The sequence below is a fragment of the Mastigoproctus giganteus genome, chromosome 6, assembly GCF_048544385.1.
Source record: "Mastigoproctus giganteus isolate SK-2022 chromosome 6, ASM4854438v1, whole genome shotgun sequence".
NCBI lineage: Eukaryota > Metazoa > Arthropoda > Arachnida > Uropygi > Thelyphonidae > Mastigoproctus > Mastigoproctus giganteus.
In genome coordinates, this window is record NC_143580.1 from 211,647,281 (window position 1) to 211,669,466 (window position 22,186).

A 22,186-nucleotide genomic window follows, 5' to 3' on the forward strand; every position below is an offset into this window, starting at 1 on the left:
GTAAATTATTTATTTTGATATACACACTAATCATTTCACTAAAGAATAATTTAGACTGTAATACAATCTTTAATATAGTATAAAAATAGTTATGCATTAAATAAAACATTACATTGGTTCCTTCTCGATAATGTTTTAATTACTATATAAAATCTGTAAGGCTAACAAACTGATATTGCTTTTCTTTATTATTATTATGTTTAAGTTCCCTTAAATGATAAAGAAAAGATAAAGAGTAAAATTTCTTTGACTTAAATTTTTAAATTATAATTTGGCCATACTATGACACTATATTGAATTGGCTAGATGTAGAGTTGGCTTACGGATGAATATCTAAAATTGATGCTGGACCAATCATCAAGAAGGCAATCATTAGCACAAAGGATCCCAAACTTTGAAGCAGAAATTCTAAGCCCTATGTAAACAAGAATATATTTATTACAAATACTTGAATACAGAAATATCAGCTATTTTACTATAAATCCTATGAATTTATCAAAATAATGAAAGTATCTTTAATAAATATTAGTTATATTGCAAAATGCAATGCTTAGACTATAAATAACAATTAAAATGCTGAAATTCAAAATACAAGTCTTGAAATAAAATATATATATATATATATCCAACAGGTTACTCCAGCAGGAGAATGGTTGATTTTGTGTATTATTCCTAATCTTTTTTTTCAAAAACAGAACCAAAATTGATCATTACTCAAATTTTGTCTTATGACATTTCAGACTTTGTAATATTGTCCTTTTGTTATATTTTTGTTTTTTCAAATAAAAATGCAATAGAAGGACATATAGGGCAGAAGGAATATAAAATGTTTCTAAGAATTGTAATTAGAAAATATAGCATGGATGGTCCATACTTAGGAGAGTAAAATATTTATTGTTGTAGGTCTATGTTAAGTGCACCAGCTCAGTATCAACACTAGCAAGTGTTGTTAAAAAACATAATAATAATAATAAATGTTCTTCTGTATGCAACAGAAATTTAATAAACCACAATATAAAAATTGCTTCTCTATTTTCCATGTGCTACAGTCTATCATTTGTATATGGTTAATTGCAGCTATAATCAAATTAACTAAATATTTTCATTCTTAGAAATTTTTTGCATTTTTATGGATTGATAAATAGATTAACTCATGGGTGAAACGTCTACTTCTTTCACCCGAGATCAGCTAGCTAAGTACAGGCTCAATTGTAGAGGCCTTTAAGAATTGCTCCCATCTCCAAAGGGATCAAACCTGGACCTCACTAAACTAGTAAAATTAATCAGTCATTTGGTTTACTTAATTGTTATACTGTCACAGAAGACTTAACTGGAGGATGACTGACCTCATTTGCTAATTTGTCTATATAAACTTAATCAAAGTTCATACAGACAAATGGTCCTGGTTGAAAAAGTTTTTAAGTCCCTAACGGCAAATTGTCTTCTCTTCAAACAAGTGACAAAACCACTTTACTGTCACAAGAGGACTTAAACAGATAACTGGATTCATTTTTTATTAGTTTGTCTACATGAACTTTATGAAACTGATTAAGTAAACCAAAATGGCTCAATAATTTAGAGCTAATCACCTTCAGGCTATGTGAGTTATAGTGCAAAGCATTATTTTGTACATAGCAAAAAAAAAAATCATAGAGTTTGCTACAAATGCATCAAATATATCATATAATACAAATAAAGAGCACTGCTCTCTAAGCACAAAAATGCTGCTCTTTATGTAACGGTCACTAATATGATTGTCATGTTAGGGACTGTTACTTCTGTTTAACAAATACATTCAACTTTTCTTTTAAGGCAAAACATTCTATGTTTCAGATTAAAAGACATAGCAGTATTCTACCAGTACCTAGACTACAAGATATGGACTTTAGACAAGAAAGAATTCTAGTGATGGGTGATGACTTGGCAATTCAGTGATGATATATTTCCACTGCATTAAAAGATATGGATGTTTAAACTCTAAATAATTTAGAGCTAACTATCCACCAATGAAGAGATGATAATCCCCAAAATACTAGACACCTGAATAATGCATGCAGTAGAAATAATGAGCAATATACTTCTCCTTGGGGAGCAGTACTGTTTATTTGTAGTGTAATGTTGAGACAATTTGTGCCAAACTTACTTTGTCCTTTCACTACAGATAAAATTTATTATGCTTTTGCACTGCACTACATGTACAGTATGTTAATATCAGGCAAAGACCAAAAACATTCTTTCAATAATTCTGCACCATGATTTTTCACGTAAAGCAGTAGTGTCATCTTAAATTACTTCCCAAGAGTTGAACAACAGTTATTACATCTGAATGTATGCTGCTTTCTTTCTACACATTCATTAAAATGCAGTTGTCTTATGCTATATAGTCTGCATGTGAGAACTGTTCATAGCATTGTAAATAACTTCACAGGGATAAGTAATAGTCATCTGTTTCACAATTATTGTTATTGCCATAAGAGTAATAATAGGAATCATACATAAGATTCTTCCACAGTTAGGGTAATATAAGCAAGCAACTACTAGATCGGTGGCACACAGACATTTTGTATTATGTGGTTGCTTTTATAGTTTTTCTAATTGTTCTGACCCATGCAATTTTATCTTTACATTTTATTTTTTAATATTTTTATCTTTATGTTTTCATTATTTGCATGTGAGTAACCTAAAGGTACAATTTGACACCATTAAGAGAGGCATACAATAATATAGGTATAGATTAACCTGTAACTGGACATACCAGTGTTTTTCTGTTCCTCACATATCCACTTAGTTAATGGGGTAAAAAGTTATCCTATTTCTAATCTTAAAATTCAGCAAGAAATAAACCAAATCATTCACTTTTTGAAGCTACCTTTATTTTCAATCTATTATGAACACAACTGTGAAAAAAAATCCATTTTTTGTTTTAAAAACATATATTTTAAATTATTTTTTAAAATAAAACACATCACTTTAGACATTTTTTCATTCTCTCTTATTTGGCAGTTTTGAATATTACCTCCCTAATTATCTTTGACTGACAGCAAGCAAATGTCAATCAAAAAAAGCCCACATGTTTCGACAACTGGACACCAGCCAGACTGTTCCATGACACAAATCCAGAGAACATATTTATTGGATGTGCTGCCATAACGTGCTAAGAGCATATACTTCAATAAATGGACCCAAGAGATTTCATTAAATTTTACTTCGTGTTTTTTTAGCACATGCATATAATTATTGAGAATAGGCTTGACTTGATCCTGAATTTTTCCTTATTGCATAATAACAAACAGAGATTTCTGGAATTTTCAATGGTAAAATCAAAGAAAATGCTTTCTTGAAAGGTATTGAGAGTTTCAGCTGTATGGATTTGAGTAGTTGAAGAGCACAACATTATCAAAGTTTGTGTTGAGATCTTGAAGAAATATAGTTTTAACCCCTCATGCCCAACTGGAGTTAAAAGAACATGGCATTCAACTTTCTGCTACTAGTATAACATCTGACAGATGTTACATTTAAAAAAGTAACATCTGTCAGATATTATACTAGTATAACATCTGACAGATGTTACTTTTTTAAATGTTTCTGTAATTTTTTTAAATATGTAAATGAAATGAAATCCTCCCTTATACCTCTTGCCCACCAGTATTCCATAACTAGTTATATACAGTATTTTATACTTTTGTTTCAATATACTATGAATTATAAGATATAGATATTAAATTTTTGTTTGTTGTTAAATGGATGTGACGCTGAGCAAAAGCATCCTTCTTTCTTGTAGGCAACTCACACTCTCACATGGAATATGTGAAACACCATCAGCAACAGTTATCTAATATTGTCTTAGAGCTTTGTTTCACTGGATAAATATGAACAGCTGACAAAATTAGAGTTCACATTGCATCTGCCAGACACCGCACAAGCATCTATCTTTCAATCTGGAGGATGAGCAACTTTGAAAATTCTAGAAAAGTATGCTAAAAACTTTTTTTATTATTATTATTGGTTTCTGTTATTTATTTTGATTTGATATTTTTAATTTGAGTTTAGCAGATCATAATTAATAGATCACCCTTTTCAGTTCATTAAAAAAAGCTAAAAATCAATTTTTTTATTTTTTATAATTAAAACAAAAAGGAGAGTCTGACAAATACCATATAAGTGTCTGTTAAATTGAGGTTGCAAGTGGAAGAATATTAATACTTAGTGAAATTTGGGGGAGTGAGATTGGATGCTAAATTTGTTGTGCAATGAGTGTTGGGAAAGTTTTATTTTATAATAATTTCTATTTTTGTCAAATATTTGTTTTTTGTTAATCCTTTTAATAATAAATTTATTTTTTAAGAGAATTATGACATGGTCAACTTTTATAAATGAAACTGCAGTATTGAAAATGAAATACATTATTAAGCTTTTAAAATTCATAATTAAAAAACACACTGAAAATCTATAGATATTTATTGATAAATAACAATTATTATCTGTTAAAAATCAATAGATAGTAATACAGTCCGCACAAAAGCAAAGAATATTATTCAATGATTTATAATAGTTATTTTGTTGAAATATATTAACATTACAAAACTAGATATTCTGTTGCTTTCTAAGAGTGAAACGACTAGTCAGTAGGCCAGTTTTATTTAGGCAAGGGGGAGAAAAAGAAGTAAGAGGGTTTTTAATCCTTTTTAACCTGCTTTTAAAAGGGGAGGCTGCTGGACATCTCTGGGCCCTATTAAATTTCTGGAACATCTGCATGAATTGAAATGCACTCTTCAAAATTTTTCAAATGAGCATTTAGGAAATTTTTTTTTGTTTAAGTCTAATTTAATTTAAAACAAGCCTAAACTGTGTTAGGAAATTTTAAAAAATTAAATCAATCACAAATTCCACTTGGATAGGTTTCTTTTTTTTTTGTTTGTTTAGTTACTTGCTATTTTGTAATTGGGAATCAATAGAAAATTTCTTTTCCTTTATATAAAATACATTTTTTAATTTCTTAAATTGTTATAACATGCATTAAACAAGTTGCATTCTCAACATACAGTTTTGTCTGCTGCCCACCCAGCCAATGGAGAACTGAGGCCATAGGAGAGGAATAAACACAAGTAAATACCTCCAATTTGCATAGTCGTGAGTGAAAACTGTAATAAAAAGAAAACAAAGTTAGTATATATTAAGAGTGGTAATCTGAAATGAAAGCTTCCATTGTAAGAGAGACTAGAACTGCATCTTTGGAAACAAATGTTAAAATAGTGAGTCAATACCTCATACTTAGTATTGAAATATTATGCATATGTACCTACAGTAACAATTGTCACATTGCGTATTTAACTGTTAAAGCTTAATTCCCATCCCTCAGTTTTGTGTGTGTTACATATATAAGTATACCTAATAATAATCACATGCACACCTGTGGGCGCTTCCGTAGCCAGGTGGGTGGGAGCAACAGTGCGTAGCACATGCTTCTTGATTAGACCGGAGTTCGAGCCAAATAGAGAGGATGCAGAAAGGTCAGGAATGACCACCGCATATCCCCAGAGCAATATGGCTTTAGTTGCTAATGCTCCTAAAAACCAAATAACAAACAAGCACACCTGTGAAAAGCACAGAAGCTTTTTGACAGGTGATGATTCTTCTTTATTGAGACTCTCAGCAAATTCAGGTTTGAGGTGTTGAAACACCATATAGATCCTTAAAAATGGATCTGTATGGTGCTACAACCATACAGTTCAACTTCTTAGTCTAACACAATACAGTTCACAACCATACAGTTAAACTCCTTAGACTAACACCATACATTCAAATCCTTACTGCTTCCAAATGTTTGGAGAACTTAAAAGTTAAACAACTGATAAGTTTCATGCAGATAATGAGGTAAAGGATACAATTACAGAAATAAGACTACAGCTGCAAAAATATTTTTATGAGCAAATGTTTAAAAAATGTTTTGGATTAAAATGATATGCATTTTTATCATCTTTCATTTGATTTGTTCTTGTATTAGAGGTAAATACTGTTGAAAAAAAAAGCTGTGAAATAGAGTTGAATTTGAAAGTGTCTGCAATTCTGCCCAGACACGATAGGAGGGAGTATATGATGAGAGCCTTGTCGATCAATTCGGCCCTGGAAAGATTGTGCAAGGCCCAAGGGGTAGAATTTTTTTCAGCCTGGACTGTACTTGTTACCAGGAGAGATTGCTTCTACAGGAATGGGATACACTTAAATAGAAAGGGTGCAAGAATATTTGCTGATGCTATCGAGGCAGTGTTAGGTGGGTCGGAAAACTGCTAGCTTGGGGGGAGACAAAGACGAATAGATTAACAGTAGCCACTGGCAGAGGTGAAAGAGATTCTTGCACTGCTTCTATTGGAATGAGCAGAAGCCTGAAAAACAAGACGCAGGATATTTCAGAGACTGCTGGGAGTCATTGCGGTACAAGTAAACACACGGGTTGTGTTAGGGTAGCTAAGAATAGAAATAGGTGCATGTATAGTTGCGTGTACACCAATGCTAGGAGTTTAGTAAATAAATTTGATGAATTTGAGGTATTGCTCAAAACATCAAAGGCAGATATTATTGGGATATCAGAGACGTGGTGTCACACAGATATAAGGAATGCAGAACTGGAATTTGGGGAGTACAACGTCTACAAAAAGGATAGACTGGATAGGAAGGGAGGAGGGGTTATGCTATTAGTTAAGAAATACATAAAATCCAAGGAAGTGAAGCCAGTGGACATCGCTGGACAGTGCAGTGTCGAGTCAGTTTGGTGTGACATAAGCATTGGGAGATCAAAATTGAGAGTAGGAGTGTGCTATAGGCCTAATGACTCTGATGAGTATAATAAGAAACTGTACAGGGAAATAGAGTGGGCCAGTAAATCAGAGAGTCTTATAATGGGGGATTTTAATTTCCCAGATATTGACTGGAATTTGGGGGCTGGTCACTCACACACTAGCAAAGCTTTTGTGGATTTATTGGATGATTGTTTTCTACATCAGCATGTTCGGGAGGCAACTAGAGGGAGTAATACTCTTGATTTGATTATCAGTAGTGATTCTTCATGCATTAAGAATCTGCAGATAAATGAACCACTAGGTGGCAGTGATCACAGTGTGCTGAAGTGGGATTTACTCAAAGAGGTAACTACCATTAGGGGTAAAGGGAAGGGTTATTGCTTTCGTAAAGGCGACTACGATGGACTGAGACAGTATTTAAATTCTATACAGTGGGACCAACTGATGATGTTACCAACAGCAAATGCAAAATGGGAAGCATTCAAAGAACTTATCTTGGAAGCTACTAGGCTTTACATACCAACTAAGAAATATTGTTCAAGGTTTAGGCCTAAATGGATGTCAGATGAACTAATGAGGCATATGGCAGAGAAGAAACATGCATGGGATACATACAAATTAACACATGACACAGAAGCCTATGATAGATACAAGTTGATCTGTAACCAAGTTACCAAGGAGGTTAGGCAGGCGAAGGCAGATTACGAGAAATATTTGGCAAGGGATGCAAAGGAAAACAGCAAAGAGTTCTTTACTTATGTAAACTCTAGAAGGAAGGGGATGAATCAGATTGGTCCACTTGATATCGATGGGTCAACTGTTGATGATCCTGCTCAGGTAGCTAACAAACTAAATGAATATTTTGCATCGACATTCACACATGAGGAGTTATTTAGTGAGGGGAAAGCCAGAGGTGTATTCAACTCTAGCAGTAAGCTAGAGAATCTTGTAATAACTGAGAGTAAAGTGGAGGAGAAATTGTTGAAGATAAACACAAGAAAGGCACCCGGGGTGGATGGGATCTATCCAGTTATATTAAAGGAGGCAGCAGAGGAAGTAAGCAAACCCTTAGCCATAATTATGAGAGCTTCCTTGGACTCAGGGGAGGTACCCACAGACTGGAGATGTGCAAATGTGACCCCAATTCACAAAGGAGGATCAAAGGCTGACACAAGTAATTATAGACCTGTGAGTTTAACTTCTGTTCCAGGAAAATTAATGGAGGCACTAGTTAAAGAAGCACTGCAGGATCATTTAGACAAGACTTCAGTTATAGCTCGGACACAGCATGGTTTTGTTAAGGGGAAGTCTAGCCTGACCAATTTGATTGGATACTATGATGCAGTCACAAAGGAACTGGATGCAGGGAATAACTTTGATATTATATACTTGGATCTTAGAAAGGCTTTTGATACTGTTGCACATGGAAGACTGCTGCACAAATTGGAGCAGTGTGGCATTGGCGGCAAATTGCTGCTGTGGATAAAGGGGTGGCTGAGGGAGAGAAGACAGAGAGTGGTAATCAATGGACACTGCTCGTCGTGGACTAATGTTATTAGTGGAGTCCCTGAGGGCTCAGTGTTGGGTCCATTATTGTTTTCTGTATTTATAAATGATATTGATGATGGTATATCAAGCTTAATGTTGAAGTTTGCAGACGATACAAAGGTAGGCAGGGTTGTCAAGGACACTACTGACACTATACTGCTGCAACAGGATCTGGATAGGTTGAGCAGATGGGCTTCGAGGTGGCAAATGAAGTTTAACATTGACAAATGTAAAGTACTACACATGGGAAACAGCAACCCCAGAGCAACGTATCAACTCTGTGGTACTACACTGACAGTGGTAGAGAATGAAAGGGACCTGGGGGTGGTTGTGCAGGCAGATATGAAGTTTTCTGAGCAGTGCAGACGGGCTGCAAGAGTAGCTCATGGTGTATTGTCAATGATATATAGGAATTTTTCTAGTAGGGATAAGGAGGTGATTATTCCCTTGTATAAGGGAATGGTCAGACCACACCTAGAGTACTGTATACAGGTCTGGAGGCCTCATTTCAAGAAGGATGTAGAGCTGCTGGAACGAGTACAGAGAAGGGCAACAAGATTAATGAATGGAACAAAGGGCGCTCTTACAAAGAAAGGCTTAAGTTTTGCAAATTACAGTGTCTGGAGACTAGGCACCAGCGAGGTGATCTGATAGAGGTGTATAAAGCCTTGAATGGTTTGAGCATGCTCAATGCTGATGGGATTCTTCCTCTCACTCAGAATAATCACCTGAGAGGGCATAAATTCAAATTGAGGAAAGACAGATGTAGGATAAACGTGCGGAAATTTGCCTTTAGCCAGTGGGTGGTTGGTTTGTGGAACAGACTTCCATCCCTTGTCGTGGAAATTGATAGCCTAAATAAGTTTAAGGCTCAGCTGGACAGGTATTTTGAACGAACAGAGGGGTGAAGTGGAAGTGGGTTTTTTTTTTTTTTTGGCTGATGCTGCATAAGCTTGCTTTCTTGCATCAAATGCCTCTACTAATGCTAATGCTAATGCTAAATTGAACTAGGTGCAGAGGTGCTGGAGGCACATTTTTAAAATATTAAAAAATATATCACAATTTAATAAATAAAGGTGGTTTTATACTTAATAAAAATTCAGAATTAATCTCAATTAATAAAAGTTAGAGCTGAAGCCTCAGACTGTGGGAAAATTTACAGACATATAAGTTAGTGCAGTGCATCATGTCTATATGCAGTAAATTAACTGAGGTTATCAAAGTGGCATTGTTTCATACCATCTCATAATGTGAGCATTGTTTCATATCATCTCATATTGTGAATACCTTCACAACGAGTTGCCTATCTGGTTACGCTTCGAATAAGTAATGCTTCTCCAATAGAGAAGACTATTGTTACTAATTCTCAGTGGATACTACCACCACCCAGGTGACCATTTCAGAGCTATTTGGCCATTCATTGTGGGTAGATAGGCATCCAATGGTACAACAGCTGACACTCCAGTTGTGAAAATAATTCTGCAATATGAGAGATTCCAAATGGTGCTTAGTGGTTTAATACTCAACACTATTTGGCAACTCTCATATTGTGGAATTATTTTTACAACTAGGTTGCCAGCTGTTATACCATTGGGTACTTACCTGCCCATCAACAAAGGTCCAAATAGCCCTGAAATGGCTGTCTGGGTAGTGGTATCTACTAAGAATAAGTAACCAGATAGGCAACTTGTGAGTATAACCAGATAGGCAACTTGTGAAGGTATTCACAATATGAGATGTAATGAAATGATGCCACCATAATACTTTCAGTTAATTTACTGCATATAGACATGATGCATTTGCACTTTTACCTTTAGTTACAGGCATATAAAAACTTATGTCTGTAACTAAAGGTAGTTATTAAAGTGCAAGTACTTTGTTTTTTTCTTTAAAAATATATTTCTTATTCATTACGGAGAAAGCCTGTTACAAATCTGCAAAGGTGTAAACAAAAAAAAAAAAAGGCAAATCATGTTACAATATCTTTATAAATTAGTAAATTAAAGATTTTTTCATCCTGTGTATTTTGTGGACAGCAGGATTCCAGCTGCCATTAGTAAATGCTATGGTTTTAATACTTGAGGTAGAACAGACTACTCTAAAGATGCACCTAGAAAATAACATTACCAAGCTATTCTGTTATGTATTTAAATGTAAAGTACAGCAATATCAGCCTATTTTGAGAATTTCCTGTCTCTTATCAGATGATGATATCAATTAGTGAATATCTGAAGCACCGTGAATAATGAAACAGTTCTCCAGTTGAATGTATATAAAGAAATTAAAGCTTTAATTATTTTGCAGTTGTCAATTTATCAAACTGAATATAGTAATATATGTTAACCAACTGGAGTGCCCTCAACACTGTGAACACCATATTTTCTCTGCTGCAGCTGTGCAACATGCCCTATTATTCAGCAGAAGTGTTGGTACAAAACTCTAAATATGCACTCGTGGTGGCACATAATTTTAAATTTAGGCAACTGAAATCTTGTGTTCATTTTACTTGCCCCTGTAATAAAATTCTGTATTTTTTAAATAAAATTTTGTTCGCTGGGAAGGAGACAAGATATTTTACTTGCAAAAAACTTTCACTGAATCTTCCCTGAATATTGATACTAAAATATTTTTCATGAATTTATATTTCTCACTTTCATGTAATTCACTACACTTTAAATTTTGGTAAAAAAAATTCACGAGGAATTCTTTTGAGAAGAAAAAAGTAGAACATTTATTATGGGGAATTCAATTTAATAGCTAAAGTAAAACATGCAAAGTTAGAAATAACACTCTCCATTTTTAATATCAATGCCTGTTAGTCTGTCTGTGATGGAGGAAGTACCTCACTGAAAAGGATATAGTTTTTTGGAATGAAGTATCAGATGGAAGTCTTTTAGATGACCTATGATGAGTCTCAAAAATGTTGCATGCATGTAATAGTGCAAAAAAATATATAAAAATGGCCTCACTTGGTTTAAGTGAGCACTGAGCGTAATCAGGAGGAAGGAATCTGCAACAACATTCAAGGTAACACAAGAAACAGCTATGATAGTCGCAGGCAACCTGAGCACTTCAATATAATCACTCATGGACAGAGTGATGAACCTGACATGAAATGGTCCTAAAAGTAAAAAAAAAAAAAAAAAAAAAAACCATTAATAAAAAATACAAGAAGTAAATATACAAGAAACAATTAAAATAGCTGCATAAGAAATTTGAGAGCTTTACTAATTTTTATTTTAACGCATTCCTAAGGATTTTAGATTTGAAAGCATTTCCAGGGAATTTTTGAGCCAGTCAAAAGAAGTTGTACTTAACCATGACATGCAGACCCAAAGGATTTGGGACACTGACACAGGTCAGTGTCCCAAATTTCTTTCCATCTTATCAAGATGGAAAGAAATTAATGGATTTTTTTCATAGTGGCCAATTGTTCTCAGGTAAGGGTACAGTTTTCGTTCCCAGAAATTTCAGTTTTTCATCTAGTAAAACAAGCAAATTGACCACAGACACTGCATAGGCCTTGACATTACTTGATTTTGTGAAAACACAAACAACACCTACCAGGTGTTTTGATGTGTGTCATCTTGCAAGGTTAGTTCTAAGCAAGTCCAAAAGATGTACCATAACCAGCCTTTGGGCCAACATAACACCTATGAAAGTGCCTCTCCCATAAAATATTTCTTCATTGGTGCTTATCTGTTGTACCTCATCTTGTTTCTAGATGACAACACAATTCCTATAAACACTAAAAGAATTTATTTTCAATTTTTAAAATCTAATGTTTAAGTTTGTAATTATCCTTAATATTTCTGTTCTTATACAGGGTTATTCAAAATGAAGTCCGGGGTTATTCAAAATGAAGTCTGAACATCGCGAGCATGGGAATGAAACTTGAGATATTATAACAGGGTTATTCGGACTTCATTTTGAATAACCCTGTATTAATATCAAATACTCTGTTATTTCTATTTTATGTTATATATTTTTGTATAAAAAAGATTCTTCAAATACTAATTGCTAGCTTCATGCAGCTATCTTACACCTGACCTTGTAAGATTATTTTGCATTTGGCTCCACAAATCTTGTATCATACACAGATTCAGTTTTTGAATTAACATTTATATATAGTTTCTTCTAATTGTACTAGAATATGTGTGGAAGCTGGCTAACGTACTTTTGATTGTTACATTATAAACTCACTACACCAATTTTAATTCATCTTCACTGTTGCTTTCATAGAATGTAATTAAAACTTTACTTGAGTAAGTGTCTTCTTATTTACAAACTTTTAACCTCTTCACACACTTTTTTTTTAATGTCATTACAAATTATCTGTTTCAGATTAATGATAAATTGAATTTATTTTATTGTAGGCTGTTCTATATAGGAACCTACCAAAAACCACATAACACAAGGAGGGAAGAGGAGGGAGGATATTTGGAAGGCTTACATAAGTTTTTTTCCCTTAAAAATATATGAATAACATGTCTTGAATTGGAATCAGAAATGTTAAGTGTTGTTTGGGAGGGGGGGATTTAAAAAATGCATCATATAATATGTGAATAGTCCCTATTATGATTTAATTAATATTTATTTTATTAATTGAAATTATTTTAGTCTTTACTTATAATTTAATTGTTTTAATTTATGTATATTTATTTATTAAAGTTTCTTTTAAGTTCATACCACAATCAACTTCATCCACAATTAGAAAGCAAGTTGCAAAGCCAGTCAACAGAATAATGGTGCCAAATGTAACAAATGGGGTATGGTAGCCACCTATCTGAAATAAGCCAAAAATACAATACCTTCAGAATTAATAATAAAATATTTATATATTAAGGAATATTTATTTATAAATTATTAATACAATATAGAATAAACCTAATTACACTATGGAATATGCTATCAATGGTTCGATCTTTTTGTGATCCATACAAATAACCATACCTCTAATCAGAAGGGGTTTTAGAGAGCTAGTATTACATTCCCCATGGCAAATGACATCACCAGGTTCCCCTTATAACTTTTAAATAATATGCCTCTAGAGCTTAGTTGAAGAAGAATCATTCACTATATTTTATATTTCAGTACAATTACATGATATTTTTTTAAATATTTTATATTCTGTTGAGTAGCCCCCCTACCAAATGCAGAAACAGAGTCCTTTGCAATTTCAGGTTATAGTGGCAAAATAATGTAAGGAAGCAAACTTATGCAGCATCAGATCGGCCAAAAAATATTAACAAATATATTTATCTCTGTAGTCTTGGGTAATCACCCAACACTACAGTGAATGATTTATGAATTCTATTGTCCAGGTTAGTTAAGATTTTACTACTGTCATCCAGTGCTGAAAAGGGAAAATTTTATTTGGCCATTGCACAAAACAGAAGAAACTGAAAAGTTGATGGAGAGGCCTTCATCCTGCAGTGGATTGAAAATGGCTCACGATGATGACTTTAGTAGATTTCGTATCATGGAGACACTTCTCTGTGAGATTCCTCAGTATTGCACTACTCTAAAAAAGTACTACTCGAATGGAGAAGTGCAGTATATTGTTATTGATAGGGGATGGTATGCATTTAAAATGAATACTATTTAAATACACTGCATCATTCACTGAGTGGCCACTTTATTAGGTTTGTGTATGTAATCAAGATCTGATGACTATGGTACCAGATCTTGAGTAGCTGTTTGGACGTGCTGATCATAGTCAGACTAAGGATCAGATCCAGACTATTGAGCTGCTGGATAGCATCAGCCAAAAAAAAAAAATTGTAATTCTTTCTTAAATTCATTCAACTCATTTACTTCCACAACAAACAGAAGCCTGTTCCAAGAATCAACCACCCGCTGGCTGATGGCAAACTTCTGAACATCTATCATGCAACCATTCTTCCTCAACTTGAATTTATGCCCCCTCATGTGTATAGTCTCAGCAAGTGAATGAATGCCATTAACATTCAGCTTACTCAATCCATTCAAGGCTTTAAACACCTCAATCAGATCTCCCAGCAGGTGCCAGGTCTCGAGCCGCAGCAATTTGCAGAACTGAAGCCTTTCTAGGTAAGAACACTCCTTTGTTCCCTTCACCAATCTGATTGCCCTTCTATGCACCTGTTCCAGCAGATGTAAATCCTCCTAAAGTGAGGCCTCCAGACCTGTATACAGTACTCAAGATGTGGCCTAACCATGGCCTTAAACAAAGGTATAATCACCTCCTTATCCCTGCTAGCAAAGTTTCTATATATCATTGACAAAACAGTATAAGCTGTCCTGACAGCATGTCTGCATTGCTCAGAGAATTTCATGTCTGACTGCACAATTACCCCCAGGTCTTTTTCATTCTTCACTACCCTGAGTGTAGTACCCCACAGTAGATAAGTTATGCTATTAAATTCCACATTAGTACACTCTGATTGCTATCACCCAGTGGGTCTTTTACCTGCATATTCTTAATGCACAAAGAATCACTGCTAATAACCAGATCAAGAGTTTTGCTTCCTCACGTTGCCTCTCTAACATGCTGCTGTAGAAAACAGTCATCCAAGAAATCCACAAAAGTCTTGAAGTCGTGCCAGTCTGTGAGTGACCAACCCACAAATTCCAGCCAACATCTGGAAAGTTAAAATCCCCCATTATGAGACATTCTGATTTGCTGGCCCACTCTATTTCTCTGTATAGATGTTTGGCATACTCATCACAGTAATTAGGCCTATAACACACTCCTACTCTCAATTTTGTTTTCCCAGTGCATATATCACATCAAACTGACTCAACATTGTACCCATCGCCCATGTAAACTGGATGCAGTGCATTAGATTTAATATGCCTCTTAACTAAGAGCATAACCCCCCTCTACCTCTCCTGTTTGTCCTTCCTGTATATATTGTACTCCCCATATTCAAATTTAGCATTACTTATGTCTGAGTGATACCATGTTTCCACTACTCCTACAATGTCTGCATTTTATGATTTAATCAGTAATTTATATTGATCAAATTTATTTACAATGCTCCTAGCATTAGTGTACATGCACATGTTCTTACTCTAAGTTATCCTAACATAACCCATGTATTTATTTGTCCCAGACACCTTGCTTTCCAGGCTACTGCATGTACTAATAGTAACAGTACAAGAATCACTTTCACCTCTGCCTGTGGGTTTACTTCTTAAGCTATTAATTTGTGTGCCCACCCGCGCTAGCAGTTTTCCAACCCAGCTATCACTACCTCGATAGCATCAGCAAATATTCTTGCATCATTCAAGTGTATCTTGTCTCTCTGAAAAGTCTCTCTTATTAACAAGCGCACACCAAGCTGAGTATTTCGATCTCCATTCCTTGCTTTGTCTCTTTGTTTTGTGGATTGTATTTGAAAAGTCTGAACTCCTTGCCTTGCCACCTGAGCAGCTTTTATTCATCAGTCAAATCAATAAGTAGGTGTTATTATCGACAGTTCCAGGCACGTTGCTAGGATTATATTTGTCTATATGTAATTTGAAAATGGGCTCTTTTATTTATGAAAATTTATTATAACAAAAAAATTTTCATCACCCTTTCAGCTTTCCACTTGTGTACTAATCATGCAATTTCCTCTCATTTCAACAGCTCTGAACAGTTCAGTGGGTTCTTTGCATGCTTTAAGTCTGAGCAGCTTTTATTCATCATTAAAATAGTATCAGTATATTAATAGTGAAAAATGAGCAAAAAGCAAGCTCACACAGCACCAACCAAAAAAAAAAAAAAAAAAAGCCAACACTTCCCATATCATCTGTCCATCCTTTCTAACATTTTGTCAACTCCTGCTTTGAATTTATTCAAACTATCCACCTCTAAAACACCAGTGGGAGTTTATTGCAGCAATCGACCACTGCCGGCTGAAGGCAAATTTCTGCCCATCTATCCTGAAATCATCCGTCCTTACTCTGAATTTAAATTTCCTGAAACCATCCTTCCTTACTCTGAATTTATGGCCCCTCGTGTGTATAGGTCAAGAAAAGAGGAATGTTTCCATCAGCATTGAACCTACTCAATCCATTCAAAGCCTTAAACACCTCAATCACATCCAGGGCCTGTGCTAGGGATGCAAAAGTGAGGCACTTGCCACAGGCAAGTGCCTCACTGCTAGATGCACTAGATGCACTACTGCATATATATATGTGTGTTAAGATATGATATGAATTAGGCACCTTTACAAGGTTTTGCCTCAGATGCCACAAATGTTAGCGCTAGCTCTAATCATATATTCCTTGCAGGTGCTTTGTCTCACGTAGCTGAAATTTGCAGGACAAGCATTTCCTAGTAAGAGTACACTTTTGTTTCTCTCACTAATCTTGTTACTCTTCTTTGCACCCATTCCAACAGGCCATTGTGGGCAGCACAGTTGAGAAAATTGCAGTCCTCCCAATGCAGATTGGAAAAAGACCAGAGCGTGAATCCATCAATGATACGAGGAACTTTTATGGGCCATTTTCATGTCGCTGAGATAACTGGTCTCTGGCAAGGTTAGCATGGATTTTTCTTCACAAAATTCGGGTTTTTCATCCAGAAACCAAGCAAATCGACTAAAGAATATATGGAAATTTACAGTGCAATATAGCCTTCATCGATGCACCTAAAGTCCTACAACAAACAAAAACCATTCCAACAGATATCCATGTCCTTCCTAAAATGAGGCCATCAGACCTGTACACTGTATTATTATTATTATTAGCCATATGGTGCAAGAAAGCCTGAGGCTTATGTGCTGCACCAGCTAAAAAAAATTTCTGAGTTACCCTGTGAGAGAGAGAGAGAGAGTATTCAAGATGTGACCCGGCAATTGCCTTTTACAGTGCGACAATCACCTTATTCCTGCTGGAAAAAATTCCTGTTTATCATTGACAAAATCCTGTCCTAGCAGCCTTTCTGCACTGCTAAGACAGCTTCATATCAATTGCACAATTATCCCTAGGCCTTTTTCATTCTTCACTTCCCCGAGTATGGTACCGCACAGTAGGTAGATTAATCTGGGACTAGTACTACTTACTACTCCCAATATGATGAACCTTGCATTTGTCAATAATAAACTTCAATTGCCATTTCTCAGTCAATCTAACTGATTTACTGGGCCACCACAAGTGAGTAGGCAAGGTAAGCGTTGCCTACGTGTTCATTAAAAAATATTTATTAGAGTTAATTCAACTACCCATGTGTATTGTGTCTGTAAATTGCGTGTGTTCTCTGGTCGATTTTCCAGCTTTGCTGGATGAAACACCCCGGATTCCAGGAAAAAAACCTTACCAACTACGCCTGAGCCTGACTAACCAGCCACGGAGTGAAAAAAAAAAAAAAAAAAAGGCAATAAAAGTTCCTCTCATCAATGACGGGATTCGAACCATAGAGTTTTCACACTGGTATCATCACTGAGGACAGTGATGATACAACTCTGCTTCCATGCAGACTAAGAGTTTATTATTATTATTATTATTATTATTATTGCTCTTATATTATTTCTCCCTGATTCGGGGTCCCACCTCGTGACGGGTATTGCTACCAAGTACAGAGGGGTGGTTGTTATGTCTGGTGTTACTGTTGGTCAAGGAACTCTCTGACTATCCTACAGGTGTTCAGAATTGCTACTTTCTGGAGTTCCTTGTAGGTGTTTGCTGGGCGACCTATTGCTGCTAGGCTATTATGTAGGGTCACTGGGATGTCGTTACTTGTTGCATATGCCACATCTCTTTGATCTCCTGTCTTAGGTTTGTGTACTTCCTGATTTTTCCCCCATGGGTTTTCTGCAGGTTGCCAGTGTTGGGCACTGCTATGTCAATCAGATAGGTAGCCTTTTCCTTCTTGTCCACAAGAGTTATGTCTGGTCTGTTGTGTGGGATTGTCCTATTCATTATTATGGTGTAGTCCCAGTACAGCTTGTGGGTTGGGGTCTCTAGTACTGCCTGGGGTTTGTACTTGTAGTGTGGTACACTTTCTTCAATCAACTGGTATTTCCTTGCTAGCTTCTGATGCATTATCCTGGCTACCTGGTCATGTCTATGAGTGTACTCAGTCTGGGTGATCACCTTGCATCTGGTGGTGATGTGTTAGATCGTTTCTGAGGCCAGGTGGCATCGTCGACATGTGTCACCTAACACTCCTGGCTCCTTGGCGATGTATTTTCTATAGTTCCTGGTGTTGATTACCTGGTCTTGGATGGCGAGCATGAATCCTTCAGTCTCGGGGAAGAGCGTCCAACTCGTGATTCTGTCGTGATAAATTCTGTAATTATCACGATCGCCATCTATCGAGAGAAAAACAAACCAATGCCAGAAAATATAAATCGATAGATAAAATTGCTTCCATGCATTGGAAGCAATTTTATCTATGTAATCATGATGGAGATCATTGTAGTGTCTGCCATGGAGGCTTCTCTGCCCATCTTTCTAGCTTTGTTTGTGCCTCCTGGTTGTGGGTCAATTTCGTTCAACAATGAATTTATTTTCAGGTCTCAGCAACAGATGGAAACAACAAGGATTTATTTTCAGGTACCTGTGTGAGGGCCGCCGCCACGTCTCGGCCACCCACAGCATAAGCATCCCCAAAATGCACCTTTCCAATTAACCCCCACAATGTATTGCCACATAATTAGCGTTAAAAATATTCACAAAAATTCACTATGACGTCACAACCGATACATTCAAAGATGGCATCTAATGGGGGAACCTGCACAGCCGCAAGGAATGATGCCCGCTCACTAATCATACCAACCCTGGCTCACGCGCCGACCCCAAAATAAAAATAATCTGAAATTTAAATTCTGTAATTATCACGATCGCCATCTATCGAGAGAAAAACAACAAACCAATGCCAGAAAATATAAATCGATCCCCCCCTCCCCCAATGTGTAGCTCCTGCCCTTTCGCAAAGGATTCTGAGTCAATTTCGTTCATACCGTCCTCCGATACCGATACTACTAACATTAAATATGCATATACTGTACAGTAATGGAATATGGTGTACGTGGATATTTCGCCTTTCAATTGGCAAAAATGAACCAACTTGCTATCTACTTCGAGAATAAGTACTCCATGTTAAAATCAACGAAAAATAGCAAACGGTTCGAGGTCTTGAGCTTAGCAACTTCCAACAAAGAGTAATCATAGGACACTATATTAGCAATCAAACAGTTCGAGCCAATGCAGTAAAAGCTGCAACCCTACAACAATGGTGGCTGATGTAATTACCAACAAGTGAAAACTTCATGGTACTACTACAGCCGAGAAACGTTCGTTTGGGAAAACTGCAGTAATTGACGGAAAGGGATCCAGAGAACTCTCAGAGGAGCGTTACATATATTCCGTTAATCATCGAATACTGTCAACTGTGAGTTTAGAGAGATTTTAGGAATTGAAGTGACATTAGTACAAGTGCGATGCGAAGGGAGCTGCATTTCGTCGGATTTTTCAAGAGAGCTGCAGCATGCAGACAAAGTATCGTTGGTTCCTGAAACGTTAGAAAGCTGCGTTGTGGTATATGTTTTTGTGATCGGATAGCCATTTACTTGAATTGTTTGTTTGCTAATATAGTATACAACGATGATTCCTTATTAGAAGTTGCTCAAGGCCTCGACCCATCTGATATTTTTCATTGATAGCTAGACCCAAGGCGTTGCTATCAAAAATTAGTTCGTAATTTATCGAAGAGGATATAGCGTGTGATTAAGGTCAAAGGTGGGCCGACATGTTATTAAATATTGTATCAATAAAAAGTTATTTGAAACATACAGGCGTTCGGTTACTTTTAGTATTATATTATGCACTTTCATCGTATGTGTTCAAATTAATATTTTCCTGGACTAGATCGTTATAGATTCAATTTTGGGATATAAGCTGGTGCCTGAAAGCATTTTTCTGTTTCCACTTTATCATTAGCATTAGCAAAGGCACATGAAGCAAGAAAGCAAGCTGATATAGCATCAGCCAAAAAAAAAAAAAACCCCTTATTTCACTCATCCACTCGCTCCAAATGTTTGTCAAGTTCTGTCTTGAATCTATTTAAGCTATCAACTTCTACAACGACAGATGGAAGTTTGTTCCAGCAATCAACCACCCGCTGGCTAAAGGCAAGCTTCCGCACATCTATCCTACAACAGTCTTTCCTCAATTTGAATTTATGCCCTCTCAGTCGATTATTCGGAGCAAGAGGAAGAACCCCATCAGCATTGAGCATGCTCAAACCATTCAAGGCTTTATACACCTCAATCAGATCACCTCGCAGGTGCCTAGTCTCCAGACACTGTAATTTGCAAAACTTAAGCCTTTCTTCGTAAGAGCAACCCTTTGTTCCATTCATTAATCTTGTTGCTCTTCTCTGTACTCGTTCCAACAGCGCTACATCCTTCTTAAAATGAGGCCTCCAGACCTGTATACAGTACTCAAGGTGTGACCTGACCATTGCCTGAGCATTGAACAAAGGAATAAGGGCAACCCTTTGTTCCTCTTACCAATCTTTTTGCCCTTCTCTGTGCTCGTTCCAGCAGCTCTACATCGTTCCAAAAATCAGGCCTCCTGACCTGTATGCAGTACTCAAGGTGTGACCTGACCATTGCCTTATACAAAGGGATAATCATTTCTTTATGCCAGATAGCAAAATTCCTGTATATCATTGACAAGGGCTGTTCTGGCAGCCTGCGTACACTTCAGGGGAAGACAGAGGGGGCATATGCTCCCTCTAACCATGCATATAAGTGTTCCTATGTTTATCTAAAAAAACACTCAAAAACCTGGTCGTCATGCGATGATACCTGGATACGATAGTGCTGCACTTTGTAGCAATCTCTGATAGCAGATGTGCTTCTCAACATAAGCAATTCAATTTTAGCTGATTTCTCAATCAGCTAAAATTCTTCACAGCCTTGAGTTTAAAATGATAATTCTGATTTATAAATTGCCATTATTATTTCAGATGGAACGTTAATGGTGTGATTTTTGCCCTTACGTTTTTAATTGAACCATTGAGAAATTTCCTGAAAATGCTTTGGACAGAATCAACAATTTTCTTAAGGTAAAAATGTCTATCATAATTATTATACTGTTTTACACAGATGGCAATGTGATCTGTGGTGTGTTTTTTATGACCCCTAGTCTCCCAAGCAGCTTGAAATGGATTCCATTGAGTTAGTGTTGTAAAAACCAATTTATTGAGATTGCGTGCATATTTTCTGATTCAACGTAAACTGTGGTCGTTAAGGAAATACTGGGGAAAGAGGGAAATGTTTCCAATTATAATTCATGCAAAATAAAATTTTTTTTTTTTTAATTTAATGGGATGAAAGCGTCCTTTAAGTAAGTTATCTTCAAAAATCAGAATGTAATAGTTTATACTTACAGTATACAGAAAACTGCCAGTCGGTGGTCCAGCAATCATACCTATCGTGACGACTGTTTCTGTTAATCCCTGTACAAACAAAATTTTCAGTTATGAAACAAAAAGGCATATCAATTAAAATCTTATTTTCAATGTGAAATAAAGAGACAGCGATTCTTGCAAATAATCACCCATATGTATGAATTTCCCAGTGCCTGGGAAATTCATACATATCGGTATAATATGAATTTCCCAGGCACTGGGAAATTCATATTCATAATCTTATGGTATCCCTTCCTTGCAGCTGTTTTAAAATCGGAAAACGAGTTCCCGATTTTTGCCCTTGAGGAATTTCCTCAATGCAAGGCATTAAAATCACTGCTACTCATGACGATCAATCATCAGGGGTACCAGATTGTAAAGATTAACAGTAATTTAAATTTTAATTGTATGAAATATTTTGACTTTAAAATTTATATTATATTAATATTTA

General features: G+C 35.8%; 1 protein-coding gene across 1 annotated transcript in view; it reads right to left on the minus strand.

The window, feature by feature from the left end:
- Positions 1-319: 319 nt before the first annotated feature.
- Positions 320-22,186, minus strand: part of LOC150084926 (MFS-type transporter SLC18B1-like) — a 47,109-nt gene continuing 25,242 nt past the window's right edge. Inside the window, exons 5-9 of the mRNA XM_090376392.1 lie at positions 21,715-21,783; positions 13,035-13,131; positions 11,315-11,466; positions 5,043-5,141; positions 320-415 (exon numbers count right to left, since the gene is read on the minus strand). Of these exons, the coding sequence (XP_090232518.1) occupies positions 320-415; positions 5,043-5,141; positions 11,315-11,466; positions 13,035-13,131; positions 21,715-21,783 (513 nt within the window). The remainder of the gene's footprint in view (positions 416-5,042; positions 5,142-11,314; positions 11,467-13,034; positions 13,132-21,714; positions 21,784-22,186) is intronic.